Source organism: Phalangium opilio, unplaced genomic scaffold (assembly GCF_054372755.1).
Source record: "Phalangium opilio isolate 3A_F unplaced genomic scaffold, DU_Popi_V2 ptg000042l_1, whole genome shotgun sequence".
Lineage (NCBI taxonomy): Eukaryota > Metazoa > Arthropoda > Arachnida > Opiliones > Phalangiidae > Phalangium > Phalangium opilio.
The window spans coordinates 954355-970093 of NW_028324166.1; the positions used below are offsets into that span (position 1 = coordinate 954355).

Genomic DNA, 15739 nt, shown 5'->3' on the forward strand with positions numbered 1-15739 from the left:
ATTAAGAAAAGTAGCTCCGTCTTCAAAGACCGTTTTGGGGTCGATGTTTCCGGATTTGAGCATGCCGTTCTTGCCTCTGACGGATTCGGCCATTCCTTTATCCAACGTCACGAAATCGTTATGGCAGTTTTCGTTGCTCTGAAAATAAATTTGAAAGTTTATGTCATTCTAACTAACGTAGTCTATTGTTGCGCCATGGAAATGTAAAAATAATAACGCATTATGGATTCCCATCTCTTCCGTTCACAAGGTATTTCACCTAGGCGCCCGTTCAGCAGAGAGAAAAATATGATTTGCCTGGATATAGAGGAACCTCACACCGGCGGGTATACCGCGTAATTGGTGGCCAGCTTTTTGGCCTAGTTGGGAATCCACAGTCCGTTAGTAATTATACATATTCATGGTGAAGACTATTCTAGTTTGTTGCCTAACTTGTATTAAAGTCACTTACATGAAAAATGTGTCCGGTTCCGAGGCAGACACCCCAGATTTCTCCTGTTTGGTACGGGAACTCAGCACTACAAGGTTTTTTCGTGGTTTGCCCGGGTAGTAAATGAGTCGACGGCTGGTTGGGATCCGTGCACGTTACGTTGCTGAGGTCAACTGATTTCAACTCCGCATTCACATTCTAAAGTAAAATTATAATAAGGTGGTGTAGTTTGAAGAGTTGGTACTCTGAAAAACGTAAGTTGAACCCTCTCGATGAAGAAAATGACAAGCTTTGGAGGATTACTCTTGGTGCTCGAAAATTACAAGGAAAATGGTTGCGAGTACTCGCACAGACCTACCTGAAGTCCTTCATCTTCGTCATATACGAAACCAACGTGAAACCTGTTGTGCTTTTGAGCCTCGTGGTGCCACGGCGCAATGAAGTGAATCTCTTTGCACATACCATTTTCATCGTCAGCAACTTCGTCACATGGCTCTGATTCCTTCAAGGAATTTTTATCGCTGATGGTCGGGGCGCAGGCATCGGGAACGTACGCATTCAACTGATCGATTTCTGGTCTGTTTATGGCGAAAGTCTCGTCCCACAAGTACTGCAGCAAGAACTTGCAATCGGACTGGCAATATTCCGACTGAGAGGGAACTCCACAAAAGATTGCCGTTGTCGATACCAAGAACTCGCAGTTAATGTCGCCTTTGCAGTATGGTACCAACAGGTTTTTGATACCCTCTTCGTACCTGTCCCTTTGTGACGGAGCTAAAAGTTAAATGAGTTTCGTCTTTCATGCACCAACAAGACAGTAACGGCTTATGGGATAGTATATTGGTCGATGAGAGTTGGCTGTGGGTTAGTTTAAACAAATGCCGCTAGATGCTCCCATAATCGAGGTCTAGTTTTAGCTCTGCCTTCGTGGACGAGTTCTGATTGGCTCCTGCCTTTGGCAAAGCAATATTTGCGTGTAGAAGATGAGCTAGAATCTTAGAGGTGCCACAGAAGCCAACAGTTACTTTAAAGGTACTTACTGTCGCTGCTCAGTAAAGAGCCTCTTGGAGGCTGTGTCCTCTGGGGTTTCCTTGCAGCCGGGCTGCGCTGTGAGCCACCAGCTACGGCCAGAGCTAAACCGGCGCTAAGAGCAAGCAACACTAGCGTCGTCTTCATCTTGGCTGAATGCTCGCTGGTCCAAGAGCAAACAGTGTTATTGAAACGGCACCAAGTGTTATATTTCAACTAAAATGATGATGCCACTAGTTTCCTAATGATAACTGACGAAATTGCAAACGGACTCTTTCTCGATTGCTTTTATCTACAGACGACGAGTAATCAGGTTTATATTTAAAATAAAGAGCTGGTGCTACAAGGCCTAATGATTGATAACGGACAAAATTGCAAACGCACTCTTTCTCGAGTGTTTTCATCGATGACCCCCTCTAACCTTTCTTCCCAACAATTCTCAGTGGTGAAGAATGAAACTTATGGACTAGCATAATTATATAGATGTAAAAGCAAAAAGTACTCTTCGTTGAAACTTGCTCGCGCCGTGTAATATGAGACGCCCCCTTCCCTTATCCCTCAGAATAGTGTCGAACCCCCTCTGCCTATTACTACCTTCCCGACCGTGGCACAGTGAACAAGCCGTGAATAGGCTCATAAAGCAGCAGATGCCGGCTCTAGTACCAAAAATTAACGTTTGGATTGCCAGCATCATGTACTAATTTCTATTAATAAACTTGAAACTTGTAAGCGGTAGAGCGTTTGGTTCTCAGTAAACACGTCTTCAACAGAAAAAGGCGGGGAATTGTTAATGAAGTGTACGTTTGCTTTTAATCTATTTACTTTTGGAACTAGCATGTTTTAAAAGATGAAAACATATGTAGACTTTTTCCATGTAAAGAAAGGGGTAAGCAAGCCTCAGTATCGGGACATACAAGGGAGTTTTGTTCCTTGCCATATCTGTCAAAAAGCTGGTAGGTTTGAGAAAAGATTTACAAATGAACACTGTTTACAACTTCTTTATTTATTTATTTGTAAAGGCAAAAATATGTTTATTGTTTAGGCCCGAATTTTCTGGCTGCGATGGCGTATTGGGGGTCGATCTCTTCTTTGGTCAAGTAGCCACTGCCATCTTGGTCAAGCTTCCTGATTTCGGCAACGATACTTTCGGAAGACGTGTAGAGTGTGGGTTTGTTTTTCTGAACCCATCTCGTGGCCTCCTCGTAGCTCAGTCTGTCGTCTTGACTGACGTCAGCTTCGGCGAAGATTTCGTCCAAATGGGCCAAGCTCTCGCGGAGCTGTTTGTCTACGTCGATGGGGGTTTCTTTCGCGCCGTAGAAGGCCCTGGCCAACCTTATTGGGCAATCGCAGTTCCAGCAGTCAACTCCTGCTCGGCAACCGCCGTCGCAATTGCAACAGAAGATGTTGCAACCACCATAGCCGCAACAAGACGTGGCTTTGGTGCAGTCGTGGCATTTATTTCCCTGGGACTGGCAGATGCTACCACATGGCAAATTACAACAAACGGCGTCTGATTTCTGCGGCAAAAGAATTGCCACGAGGCCGACTACTAACAGGATAATTGCCGTTGTTCCTTTCATCGTCAGAAATCGTTCCAGTCTAATTCAATTAAAAAATGAATTGTTATATTGTCAGAGCATAAATCAACCCCCGTATTCACTCCGAACTTCCGAAGATGCAGTGTTCATGAACGTTTTATTGGAAAATTTCGTATATATGTTTGGTATATATAGGCCTTAATATCATTAGATACGTTCCTTAAGTTTGTCAGTGGTTAGTGAGAGCTTGTGACGTAGGTGAAATGTCTTTGATTTTCGTATAGCAACGCCTGGTGAGGCGCTGTCAAAGGCTTAGTACAGACTAAATAATAATAAGATGGACTGCAAAACTAACCGAGTGTAGGACTTCAATTGCCTCGCTTCCGTCGTTCTCCCTCGAACTAGCTCCAGTAAGTCTCGAGCATTAAGAAGTATAGGGAGTGTCATACTTATGGAACGTATCTTATGATAGGCGTAACATATTGTTTTGGTGTATAAGCGTGATCGAAAAATGGTATCCTGAGCGACTTGAATACCCATTTTCTCTCGACGGTGCTAAGCTCGTGATGATTGCGCCTTCATTAAAGGGATTTGCGCGGTTATATCCCAATGAGCCGAGAATTCGCGACCCGTGGCGCAGCTACACCAAGGACAAACGAGAAAAGTAAGTTTGCTCTCTATTGAAGTCTCTCTTCGCGAAAAGTAGCGGGTCACGTGTCTAATTTCCCTACGTATTCGATTTCACACGCGAATTTCATAATAACTTGTCGTCTGCTTCAGTACGACGCGTCAAAAAACTGCGCACTAGCGCATCGGCGCCGACGACGAGAAATTTTTGAGCGATCGTAGTTATAACCAGGCTGGGAAATAAGCATAATTTTTAAACTAGTCCTTGGGACCAGTGACCCCCTAGTTTCCGAAATAATAAACTGGTCTCCAGACTGGTCCCCACCCTTGTTCTCCTATAGATTTGCAATTAATAAACTAGTCATTGGGACCAGTGACCCTCACGTTTAGAATAAAAAAAGTGGTCCAAGCTATTAATAAACTGGTTTTTGACCTGTAAACCTGTCTTATTTCCTAGCCTGGTTATAACGTTAAACCAAACTTCCGTTTGATTGATCTTCCATGGTTACGCTAATTCAGGGGTTGTTTTAAAGGAAAAATTCAGGTACCATAAAAGAGCGACCTTTTTCTAAATATAAGGCAAAAAATTTAAAAAAAAAATCTCTTAATTCAAAGTAATTAGAATTTAATTAGTCTTAAGAACAAGGACTACCGCGCCATCCGCCATTGCTTTAGTGGCGTCTGCTAAATCGAACCATTTACCCCTACGGGAATAATGGGATTGATTGAATTCTCTCAGGCTGAGAGAGGTACGGATAAGTCAGACGCCACTAAACTAATGGTAGGACAATAGTGTTCGTTTTTAAGACTAATTAAGTGCTAAGTTACCGGAAATTTTCCTCGAAAAAAAAAATGAATTCCTAACATGATATATCAACAGTAAAAGCCTGACACGCTGGCGTTTGTCAACTTTACACGCGCAACACGTTGACCCGAGCTCAGAAACGTTTTCAGAAAATTTTATAACCAAACTGAAGGGCAACAAATTGTTCCTAGGCGAATGTACGCGCGAACAAGCAAGCGCGAGCGTTCGTAAGTTAGCTTTAGCATCACGGTCTTAAAACATTATAGGGCAAAAGTACTTCCCAGGTCGTGTACGAATTGAAAAATTAACAGTCACTTAAACGCGGACGTTGACTGATAAGTATTAAAAATTGGTACTTACTTGTAGTGAGAATGATTTCTACCTTCGAATTAAAATCAGTCTCAACTGAGTTCTTTTATAAATTCCCTATAGTAGATTGACATCACTTGAGACAAGCGAAATTTAATACAATCTCTATTTTTTGTCGAAATCATCGTATAAAACTGATCTTCATCAAAAATAATTTCGTCAAACACGGAATTAATTCAAATCCAATCTCCAATTTGTCGAGATCATCATTAGAATTTCTCCAAAATCTGCTTCATCAAGAAATAAATTTGCCAAATACGACCGAAAATTTCCACGTTCGTTTTTCTGATCTGATAAACTAAAAATTTGAATTGATTCGTTGGCACGATTAAATTTTTTGATTACTTGGGGAAAGATGGGACGTTATTAAGGGTGGAAACTTTAATTATTCGGGATAAAAAGTTTAGTCGCTCGAGATTGAAGCCGAATTCTCTTTGAACCTCTTAGCGACAATTTTGGGGTAAGAAAAAATTTTAAACTCGGTTTAACCATTTCAAATCTAATTTCGGAATGGTACAATGATGTCGTATCGTTTAGTTAACCCCTGTCTGTACCCCCATCAACGGCAACCAAGTCCTCTTAGTATCATAGACGCGTTGGTGGGGTCGCGCGATTCGGTCGCCATGTCTTAAAAATAGAAGCTATTTAGGACAAAAATTAAATGGGATAACAGTTGCCAAGCGGCACCATTTGTTTGCAAGGTACTACAGAGACGTTTATATTTGAGCATGACCCCTGCACCAACATTTCTACGCCATGACACACTCTTGTACTCCAAGGCTTTTCATGGAACTTGGTGGGTTTTTTGCTATCCAACGACCAGTATAAGAGAGTAATTTTTTAAATAGTCCAGTTACAAAATAGTCGACGCGTTCTTTGGTATGACATCAGTGTATATCCTTACGCGGTCAGTGAACACTGTAGTCGTACAACCCTGGAAATTGCTTAAATTGTTGATTTGCTATGGACTGATTTGCTAGTCCATAAAAGCAAAGTACGGGGAACGTCTGAGTAAAACAATTTTCAGCTTCTTACGTAAAACGGGGTCGTTTAAAAATGGCTACTTCATTCTCCCTTCAATGATCAGTCAGTTAGACTAACAATAGACCTTAATCCTCGTTGTAGTAGACTAACTATAAAACTGCTCTGTTCTTTGTCTGTTTCTTAGACTTGAACCATGAGATTTTTGATCGCGATAGCGGTGATACTGGCCACCTTGTTATTGGTCATCGAGCGTCAATCAGTTGACGCCGAGTGTTGCAACCCTGGTTGCGGAGATTGCGCCGTAAAGGCCCTTTGCAGCGATTGCACCAGTGGAACTCCGTGTTGCGCTTACGGAAAATGCAACATTTTCTGCTGTAATTGCGATAATGGTTGCAGAAGTGGCAAGGGTTGCAGAAGTTGCAAGTGCCCAGCACCTCCGCCACCACCAATTTTGCGCTTCGCCAACCCCAAGTCCAAATGCGCGCTCAAAAACGCAGGTATAGTTACAAAATTAAACCAGAAAAATTTCTCAATTATAGCATAAATGAATAATAGCGCGAAATAAGTAAAACGCGTGAGGTCAGCCCCAAATCGGAGTGAATCTAATTTACATATGGAACCATTTTCAAATACTAAATTCAATATGTAAACGATAGAGGCCGAACGACTGGAATCACAAAGGGCGACCCAGGCTCACGTTCAAAGCATTTTGGCCACTTCTGACGTTGACCGAGATGGCCGTTTGACCTTGCAAGAGACCCAAGCTTGGGTCTCCCAGAACAAGCCCGCCAGTTTGAGCCAACCACACTACGTTCAAACCGAATTCAACAAGATGGATCTCAACCGGGACGGATTCATTACCGCCGACGAAATTGATCCTTAAAGAAAACACCATTTGATGTTATCTCTTTGATTAAAAGTCTGAAAACGAAATATTTGTTTCTTCATTGAACTGTATATTGTACTAAGGAAGTATACCGGATTAATCCAATAGCGCCACATGTAGGCAATAAGCGGAAACATGACGCGTTCTCCATTTCACTTCCTCCCCTAAAAAAAATAGGACATTGACGTCATTTTTGACCTATTGACCCTACTCGGTCTATAGATATTCTAGTACATTATTCCAAAAACAACGGCATTGTAATTAAAATTTCGATTTTTTTATTTTTGCTCAAGGAAATAAGCCAATTGTATTCTAGAGAACAGTCTAATAACTTTATTTAGATTCTTAAGAATGACAGAATTAAATTTAGAAACCCCGAGTTTAATATTGTTTCACAAAAATTAAACTTTCAACTTCGAGAATTTTTTAAACTTTATTACGAGCAAACAGAGGTTAAGGCTTAAGAGAGGCAATGAAAGTAAAACAATGGAAAAATGGGGTTCAAGTAATTGTTTATGGATGAGCTGAATTGCAAATTGTAGGTATTATCTGCTTAGTGGGAGCAAATTGAGCAACGGCCACGCTGTACTCGGGGTCAATCTCGTCTTTGGTCAAGAATCCATCCTGATCCAGATCCAACTTCTTCAGTTCCAACTCAAAGTCGCTGGCGTTGAAGGGAGCCGAGTTACCGATCTGAGCCCATTGAATGGCCTCTTCGTAGCTGAGTTTCTCATCGTGACTGGCGTCACCGGCTATAAAGATACGGTCAACGTGTTCGATGCTACCACGGATCTGTTCTTCGCCCTTGGCCGGTCCGGGAGCGGACAATGACACGCCGAAGAGACCGGGGGATCTGGCGACGGCACATCCGCAATTCCAACACTTGATTCCATCACGACAGCCATCGTCGCAATTGCAACAGAAGATGTTGCAGCGACCAACACCGCAACAACGCGATCTGGTGCAGTCGTGGCATAACCCTCTACTCTGGGCGCAATTGTCTCCGCATTCGCTCCCGCAACAGACGGCATCCGATTTTTCCGGCAATAAAATTGCCACAAAGCCCAGTGTCAACAGGAAAGCCACCGTTATCGTCTTCATCTTCGAATCTAAAATATCGAAATTGGAGTTCTTTTTAAAACCGGTCAATTTCTGTTGTAATATTATAGTAAGCTTTAAATTAGTATATTGCATCGGTATTTGCCAAATCTAACCCATTTACCACAAAAAAGGGTTTAACTTGCAAGAAATTAGTCATTACTGAAAATTATTCGTTAGTTTTGCCTAATTTTTAAAAAAATTTCAAATGTTAACGTTTTAATTACAGCGCGATTCTCGGAATTAACGTTAGGCTTAGCGCATTTCAACTTTGAAAACGATGAAATTTTTACAGGGTGTTTATAAAAGGTTTGTCAGAAATTTAAGGCAGTGTTATTTGGTGAGTTGCGTCCATTGCCCACGATATTCTCAAAGGCCTAGGACACTGTGTAGGCCTATTATACTTTAATTGTCATTGTACATATTACCCTCAACTATTACAGATATGGAAAATTCGTACTTACTTGTGGTAGGAAAGAGAACTCGGTTCGGATTAAATGCGATGATTTAGCCCAAGGCAGACATCTCTTAAAAATTAACTATCACTTTTTGAGACTAAAATTTAACGCGATAAAGTCGTAATTCGAAACGAGACTGAAGACTCTGATTACTTCATTTATAAAACTTTCCATGGATTGATTTCGATTTGTCTCATTCACCTATGAATATCGCTCTGACTGCGCCGAAGTCACGAGACTCACGACTGTCTTGTAGTTAAAGCCCTGGTCGAAATAATTTGTCTCGTACTAGCATAAGTTTATGCAATATGTTCCATAAGTATGACACATCCTATACTTCGTAATGCTAGATCGACTTACTAAGAGCTAGTTCGAGATCGGCAAGCGAGAATTGAAGTCCTACACTCGGTGGTTAATTTTGCAGGACTTCCATCTTCCTATTTAGTCTTCATTACTAAGCCTTTGACACGCCTCAACAGGCGTCGCTTTACCTCGAATCTATGACCTACTTCACTCACTTCATAACAAGCTCTCAGTAACCGGTGAAAAACTTATGAAACATATCTTATGAACTTACGAACTTATGGTACTAGTTATAGGCGTCAGGTTTACAAGATAGGGAAAGAATTTATTGTTTTTAGTTTGAATGAGCAGACATCTGTAGAAATGCCGATCAGAAAAAATAACCTAAACATGTTAAATGCGGTGGACATTTGCTACTATAGTAAGAAATAATCTTAGGAATACATCAGATATCGCGTCAACACGTAAAACATTTTGTCAGACGTTAACCAACACCCATTCATGGTTAAAATAATTAAATTCGTGAAATTATTGAATCTGGCTTTCGTTAAACCATAGTCGAGATTAACTATGAATTATAAAATTATCACTTCAGATAGTAAAGTTTTTTATATTAACCGGCTTGCGCTTGTTACCAAGCAGGAAGACCACTTGAATTTTGTCTTCTATACCCAAGAATATAGTAGAGTATGGTTACGTTCCAATAGATTTGATATCAACGCGTATCCACTCTCCGGTAAAAATAGTCCGGCTTTGAAGGCATTCGGGACGTAGAGTATATATGGTTCTTGGAGATGACCATAGATTTTGTCCTGTAATCAAACGTGGCTCTAGTAAATGTTTAACCCGAGTCCTCGCCTAAGACTAATATTCATTCTTTGTCATAAACCTTGGTTTTTATTCGGTTCCATATTCTAGGAAATATGTAATTTATTCACGTACTGGTTAGTGATTACGAGTATTGATAGAACCAGACGAGGATAAGTTTCGATATTTTTTTCGAACTTCTAGACATTGAATTAGTCGTCAATCGTCTTTGAAACTTCGGAACGCCTCGACTTGGTAAGAATCACATTTTTTCAATTGAATACACCATAAAGCTTGCATCTTAACTAGAGTACCAGACTTGTAAATAGCGACATATCAGGGCTTAAAATAAAACCTTCAAATTACCGAAAAGTACCCGACGTAGCCGAATTTTTTAGGGTACCTTAGTGGTACCCGGCCGTCACCTACTAAAATATTTTTTCAGGGTGTCATGTAAATTTTCTTGAATGTCACAGGCTCCCTGGAAGTATTTTTTTCCAAACTTGTCCTCCCTGATGTCTTGAATTAATAAACTAGTCCAAGGACCAGTGCCCCTTACCCTATTTGCATTGATGTTTGAACTTGGGACCAGTGGGGCTCAGGGTTTGAATTAAAAAAGTGGTCCAACAAATTAATAAACTCGAGTTTATCTGGTAGACTTGTGTTATTTCGAAGCCTGATCCCTAGCTGGTACAGTACCATCTATTTACAAATATTTACTTTTAAAGTAGTTTGAATTGAACAATAATCGAAAAAAGAAATTGTTAATTCATTATGTAAATTTTAAATATGCTCAAATTGAGGAGTGTTCATCGTGATTGGTTTAATTCGAACTTGGCTAATTTCGAATCTTCATTATAGAAGTAAAAGATGCGTTTCATCATCGCAATATCCGTAATAGTCGCCACGCTGTTCTTGCTGATTGAATGGCAAACGGTAGATGCCGTATGTTGCAACACTGGTTGCGGTAGTTGCGAATACAGAAGACTCTGCCACGATTGCACTAGGGGAACTCCGTGTTGCGGTTACGGGAAATGCAATATATTTTGTTGTAATTGCGACGATGGTTGCCGAAGGGGCATTGGTTGCAGCAATTGCAAATGCCCTCAACCTCCACCGCCCATTTTCTCCGTCGCCCGTTTCCAACCCAAATGCGCCCTTGAAATGTCAGGTAAATTAACCCAATTGTGTTCGAAGTACCCGAGGAGGTTGAATTGTCTGCCAACTCAAAGACAGTTTAAAGGAATTCCTCAGAAAATACGGTTAGCCGTTAGTCGTCACTTCCACGTTGTAACAAAGGTTTATAAGATATGTTGTTCATAAGTTTGTCACTGGTAACTTAGAAACTGGAGCTTGTCATGAAGTGAATGAGGTAGGTCATAGATTCGAGGTAAAGCCAGGGAGGCCTGGTGAGGCGCTGCTGTCAAAGGCTTAGTAATGCAGACTAAATAGGACCTAGATGGAACTTGGTCCTGCATGCAAAATTAACCACCAGTGTAAGTGAAGTGTAGCACTTCAATTGACTCGCTTCCGTCGTTCTCCCAGAACTAGCTCTCACTTGTAAGTCTCTAGCATTACGAAGTTATAGGAAGTGTCATATTTATGGGACATATCTTATAAACTTATGGTTGATGTGACGGTCCTAATTTCCGGCGCAAATTCAACCTCCTACTTTGAGATATAACTAAGTAAAATGTCTTATATACCAAATGTACGTTTGTAGAGGCTAAACAAAGAAGAGAAGCTCGAAGACAGTCTAAGGCTCAAGTTGACAGGATCGTGGCCGAGGCTGACCCCGATAAAGATGGCCGTATGACCTTGGAAGATGTCCAGGCTTACATGACCCTGAATAGGCCGGCCTCTCTGAGTCAACCCCACTATGTCAAGGCCGAATTCGAAAAGATGGACGTGAACGGAGATGGATTCCTGACCCCGGATGAAATTGACCATTAAGAGATGGTTGCGACATCTACCCACATACATTAATCACGTTTAATAAAATTACAATTGAAAAATTAAAACTAAATGATTTTTAAATTGCTAGTTGCGTTTCATTTCCATTATCATAGCAACGTGTTGGTCGTTCAAATTTAAAATAATATATATGAAAACTAAGACCAATAAATAAGTTTGGCTTTTCAAAATAGCAAACTAGTATTTCGAAAATGAAATATTAAATAGGCAATGACTTCATAATTGCTTGGTTTTTAGACTTTATTGCATTATTCTGTAAAATTCGTTGGTTAATAACCAAAAATTTGATAGTTCGCATAAATAGGACATTTATATTGAACAAGTTTTTTTTAAACAAGTAGGCCTAAAATTCGCCGTTAATTTCTAAAAAAATAATAACTTTGAAAATCCCCTCTCCACGTGTTAGAGGAAGTATAATGGCCGTCACGAGATCGACACGCGTCCGTCTTTAGTCGTGAAAATTAGGCTTAAGTTTGATAGGGTTAATAATTGGACTTAATGGACTTAATGGAATAAATGGATACAATTTTTGGATCAACGTGGATTCACCACTGAAATGAAAGTAAGTTAGGCCTAATTATAATCTGATTAGGCTCGAATTTATAACGAGGGCTAATTTACCTAAGATTTCAAATACAATGTTAAGTCGCCTCTTTACAAGCTACGTTCTCCCTGTATGGAACCCCTATCATGCCGCCATGATGATTCTGATTTAACTCATCATGAATGTCAGAAGCAAAGTTCCTTTAAAATTGCATTACATGCATCTATGTCTCCATGGTGGTAGATTGCTAGCAGTCAACCGAAGCTAAGTAATAAGCGCTGAAACTTTTAAATTTGTGAATTAAAAAAAAAAACTGATTCGGTTTTCGGTTTTCATTTAAAAAAAAAAACCGATTTAAACTGATGAAAAAAAACCGGCGGTTTTTGACGTCCCTACTACGTAATTACCCACCTGGAATTTACACCATCTGCCAAACCTGCTCATGAGCAATCAATGCCTTTCAACTTAAAAATCAATTTATTTTTCCATTAGAAGAAACATGTAGAAAAGCTTTTAGAGTGTTTCTTGTTTGATCACATCTATAGCACGAATCGTTTAGGAAAGTTTTAAGAACACGGATTTAGCATTTTATTAATGTATAATTCTTGTTCTCCGATTTTTGCAAATACCGAATGCATTTTAAGTCCTCATTCTCATATATTCAAAAACGTGTTTCAGCCCAGACATGGCTCTCAAAATTGGAGTTCTAGATGTAAAGTATTTTAGTTAATATGAATGGAATGTTTTATAGCGAGTGCCTTTGAAAAAATAGTCCCGTCTAATGTTCGCCAGAAAAAATAGTAATGGGTGATTTTTTGGGGGGGGGGGGGCGTTGTTCGTCTCGGTATTCGACATGAGACGAACAACGAACAAATAAGACTCGCTTTGAAATGACTAACACATCGCCATAGCCGCTCGGAAGTTTCCAAATGCCGAAATTTCAAGATATTTTAATTAATAAATTCTCTCTGTTTTAATTAAGATTTTGTGTTTTATTTTTGGTAAATATTGTTAGGAAGAAACTGTATGTACTTGTCAGGCACTTGTTGTAATTATTACAGAGGCACTCGCTATTATCAGAAGGGGATAATGCACTCTGTATCCTCTTAATACTTTATTTATGTAACATGAATGATTCTTCCCGGGCTCATGGCACCATTTTTGTTTGCTCTCCCTTGCTCATCAAACTTCAGATGGGTAACTATCGCACCGTGCTAGGGTGAATTCTATAACTGTTTGGTATTTACTAAATCCTCAGCAATCAACCCACAAACCTTGATTTTCTTGACGTGGGACAAAAACACACAAGCGCATGCGCCTTAGCAAATAGTTTAGCAGCGCTAATAGAGTAGTCATGAGGGAACTATTTATCGCGTATGTGATTCGGTTTAGTAACGTTGCGTACTCCAAATGTTAGTTCTGATGTTGGGAAGAATCATGTTACAATTACCCCACCCGCTTTGTGGTGGTACACTTCTCTCGAAGAGAAGTAATATAAACTTCTGCTATTATTTATTCAATTCGGGATTTTCCGTTTCTATGATTTTTTACTAACTCTGTTCGATTTTGGGTATCAATGATTTAGACGACCATGAGTGGAGATATCAGTTATATGATCAGAGGAATAGCAGACAGACTGAGCAAGTTCATAAATATCAGGTCATTTTTGTAATTACCATTAAACTGATTAATTACAAATTGATGATTACTTTTTAATTTCAATTTCAATTTAGCGAGGAACTAGTCGAGTTCAGCGACGATGATCTTTTCGATTATAATACCGGATACATAGGAGAGGTCAGTAACATCGTAAAAGGACTGGTTATTTTTCTCCATTCTTCAGATCAAATGATAATTGATATTTGAGATGATAATTGTAGGGAACGGACATTATCTTGATGATGCTGGGCAATGTGAACTCGAAATATCAGAACTCTTACACTTACAGTACGCCGGTTGATCTTACATCTAGTCTGATCGTCACTGGTGCTCCTCAAGTTCGACAGGTCTTTTCAGCCAACACCATTCTACCACTTCAGTTCTCGGTATGAACATCACCAGGAATTCATAAAGCTCATTGGAATCATAGTGTAGCCGTTTTCCCAATGTATCTGGGCTGATTTTGTGGGATTATGTATGTCCAATGTGACCTCGCGAATAATCTCGCTGCACGTTGAACCTTGCACGTGCGCCTGACCTCGTGTTGCTAATAACCAATGAAATCGCAGTTAGAATGAAGTCAGATTTATGACGCGTGATAGATGGTACTCAAGAACGGCCCACAAAACCCATGTTGAAATTAACATGGGAGACATGGCGACAAAATGATTCCTGACATCAGTTATCGTAAACATACCTATTTATTTATTTATTAAAAACCTTTCTCTGATTGTAGCTCTTCGTTGCGTTGGCAATTACAACCGTCGGATTTTGGTTCATGAACGCCTTGATTGAAAAATTGCTGTCTCGTAATGGAGAGCGGAACTTCATTGGCTTAAACAATAACAATTGGTTCATCTTTCGATTCCTGACTGACCTACTTCTACTAAATTCACCTCTGATTACGAAAAGTGAGAAACTCTCGAGTCTACAATTTTATACATAACCCTATAATGTATAAGTATCGTTCTAGGCATTCCTCACTTATGGCCTCGAAATTTGTCTTCTGCATTTTTGTACTTCTTTTGGTTGATTGCTCAAACCGTCTTGTTGTGGTACATCTCGAGTTACTACAGCGCCGACGCCACCAACACCGTCTACGACAAAATTGAAACTTTGGCAGATTTGGAAAGGCAGAAAGTTCTTAATCTAAGATTGGTTAAAAACGGCTTAGAACATCGCATCTTGAAAATGCTTGTAAGATAATATTTATTTGAAATGAGCTATTTCACGATATAATTGGTGTAGTATTGTTGTAGTGGTTCCCTCCTAACGTTAGGTAGGGATATTATGGATAACAATGGAGCTCTTCAAATCACATGAATTTTCGTGTTGTTATACGCGTTGTAGTTAAACAAGTATGGTTGACAAGCGTACATTTTGGGCAAAACATTTGCTTTTTACGAGGATAATATTGCCTCGAATAGCTAAGTAACCCTGTATAATTTGACCTTTCGTCGCGCGCAGCTTGAAAGCAAGTTGCTGGGAAAGAAAATTGCTGACAGTTTGGAAATGGATGGAATCTATTTGGACGGACTACCTAATTTTCTCAATGAAGATCTGTACATGGACCTGTCCAAGAGGAAAACGATCTTATTGACCAATGACTTAATACTCGAGCACGCCTCTTGCGTCGCGTTGAAGTTCATGGAGATAGGAAAAGTGGAATTGTACTTTTCGAGTAAGACGTTCCTTCAAGTGCCCATGTTCTACATGATTCACCGGAACGTTTCCATTGACCTTCAAGAAATTATCAACCAAAAGTACGTTATTGCGCTAGAATTCAAACAATAAAGTGAGCTTTGTTGCACCCATTGTTGTTTAACCCTCGCTTTTACGTAATTTGCGCTTGAACAGAGTACGGGGCTGTGATTTGAGTATTTATTTTACTCGCAGGTTGGGCGCCTTGTTGGCTTCGCGCCCCTACGAAAACCTCCTTTTCAATTGCAGGTACTATGTCTACCATCGTCATGTTTGGGAAAGACCTCCGGATAGTGTGCAACCATTACACGTCGACAGTTTGATCGTGCCTTCGCTACTCTTAATGACGTCATGCGTTGGTGGTTTCGTCATGTCCTTTGGGGAACATCTTTACCAAGTCGTAACTCGACCAGCTCTCAACATAAGGCGAAGATTAATTTGAAAATGCTCTAAAGAATTGACCCTCGAACAATCGACTATTGTTTCGAATAATTTTTTGTTCAAAACAACTCTTTTCAATTGCACGT

The 15739-nt window shown here is 40.0% G+C and overlaps 5 protein-coding genes across 11 annotated transcripts; 3 read left to right on the forward strand and 2 right to left on the reverse strand.

Annotated features, from left to right (window-relative positions):
* Positions 1–2442: 2442 nt before the first annotated feature.
* On the reverse strand, positions 2443–3707 carry LOC149678077 (uncharacterized). The gene is made up of 2 exons (XM_089837069.1): positions 3353–3707; positions 2443–3058 (listed from the first exon to the last, which is right to left on the reverse strand). Exons 1-2 carry the CDS (start codon positions 3535–3537, stop codon positions 2491–2493), a joined length of 753 nt encoding a protein of 250 aa, XP_089693195.1. The 5' UTR covers positions 3538–3707; the 3' UTR covers positions 2443–2490.
* LOC149678078 (uncharacterized) lies at positions 3617–6681 on the forward strand. Of its 2 annotated transcripts, none has more exons than XM_089837072.1 (3): positions 3617–3661; positions 5967–6279; positions 6439–6681. In XM_089837072.1, the coding sequence occupies exons 2-3, from the start codon at positions 5976–5978 to the stop codon at positions 6663–6665; spliced, it is 531 nt and encodes a 176-aa protein (XP_089693198.1). In that variant the 5' UTR covers positions 3617–3661; positions 5967–5975; the 3' UTR covers positions 6666–6681. The 2 variants fall into 2 exon arrangements, with proteins under 2 accessions (XP_089693198.1, XP_089693196.1); XM_089837070.1 differs by lacking the exon at positions 3617–3661 and adding an exon at positions 4838–5258.
* A 358-nt stretch (positions 6682–7039) lies between these two features.
* On the reverse strand, positions 7040–8368 carry LOC149678079 (uncharacterized). Its single transcript, XM_089837073.1, has 2 exons — positions 8231–8368; positions 7040–7777 (listed from the first exon to the last, which is right to left on the reverse strand). Exon 2 carries the CDS (start codon positions 7767–7769, stop codon positions 7182–7184), a length of 588 nt encoding a protein of 195 aa, XP_089693199.1. The 5' UTR covers positions 7770–7777; positions 8231–8368; the 3' UTR covers positions 7040–7181.
* A 1185-nt stretch (positions 8369–9553) lies between these two features.
* LOC149678080 (uncharacterized) lies at positions 9554–11347 on the forward strand. The gene is made up of 3 exons (XM_089837074.1): positions 9554–9589; positions 10196–10505; positions 11058–11347. The coding sequence occupies exons 2-3, from the start codon at positions 10205–10207 to the stop codon at positions 11285–11287; spliced, it is 531 nt and encodes a 176-aa protein (XP_089693200.1). The 5' UTR covers positions 9554–9589; positions 10196–10204; the 3' UTR covers positions 11288–11347.
* Positions 11348–11500: 153 nt separating this feature from the next.
* On the forward strand, positions 11501–13903 carry LOC149678081 (uncharacterized). Of its 6 annotated transcripts, none has more exons than XM_089837077.1 (6): positions 11501–11870; positions 11935–12448; positions 12531–12564; positions 13438–13511; positions 13586–13649; positions 13733–13903. In XM_089837077.1, exons 3-6 carry the CDS (start codon positions 12538–12540, stop codon positions 13901–13903), a joined length of 336 nt encoding a protein of 111 aa, XP_089693203.1. In that variant the 5' UTR covers positions 11501–11870; positions 11935–12448; positions 12531–12537. The 6 variants fall into 6 exon arrangements, with proteins under 6 accessions (XP_089693203.1, XP_089693201.1, XP_089693205.1 ...); XM_089837075.1 differs by having other exon boundaries at positions 11935–12120; XM_089837079.1 differs by having other exon boundaries at positions 11955–12120.
* The last annotated feature ends 1836 nt before the right edge of the window (positions 13904–15739 follow it).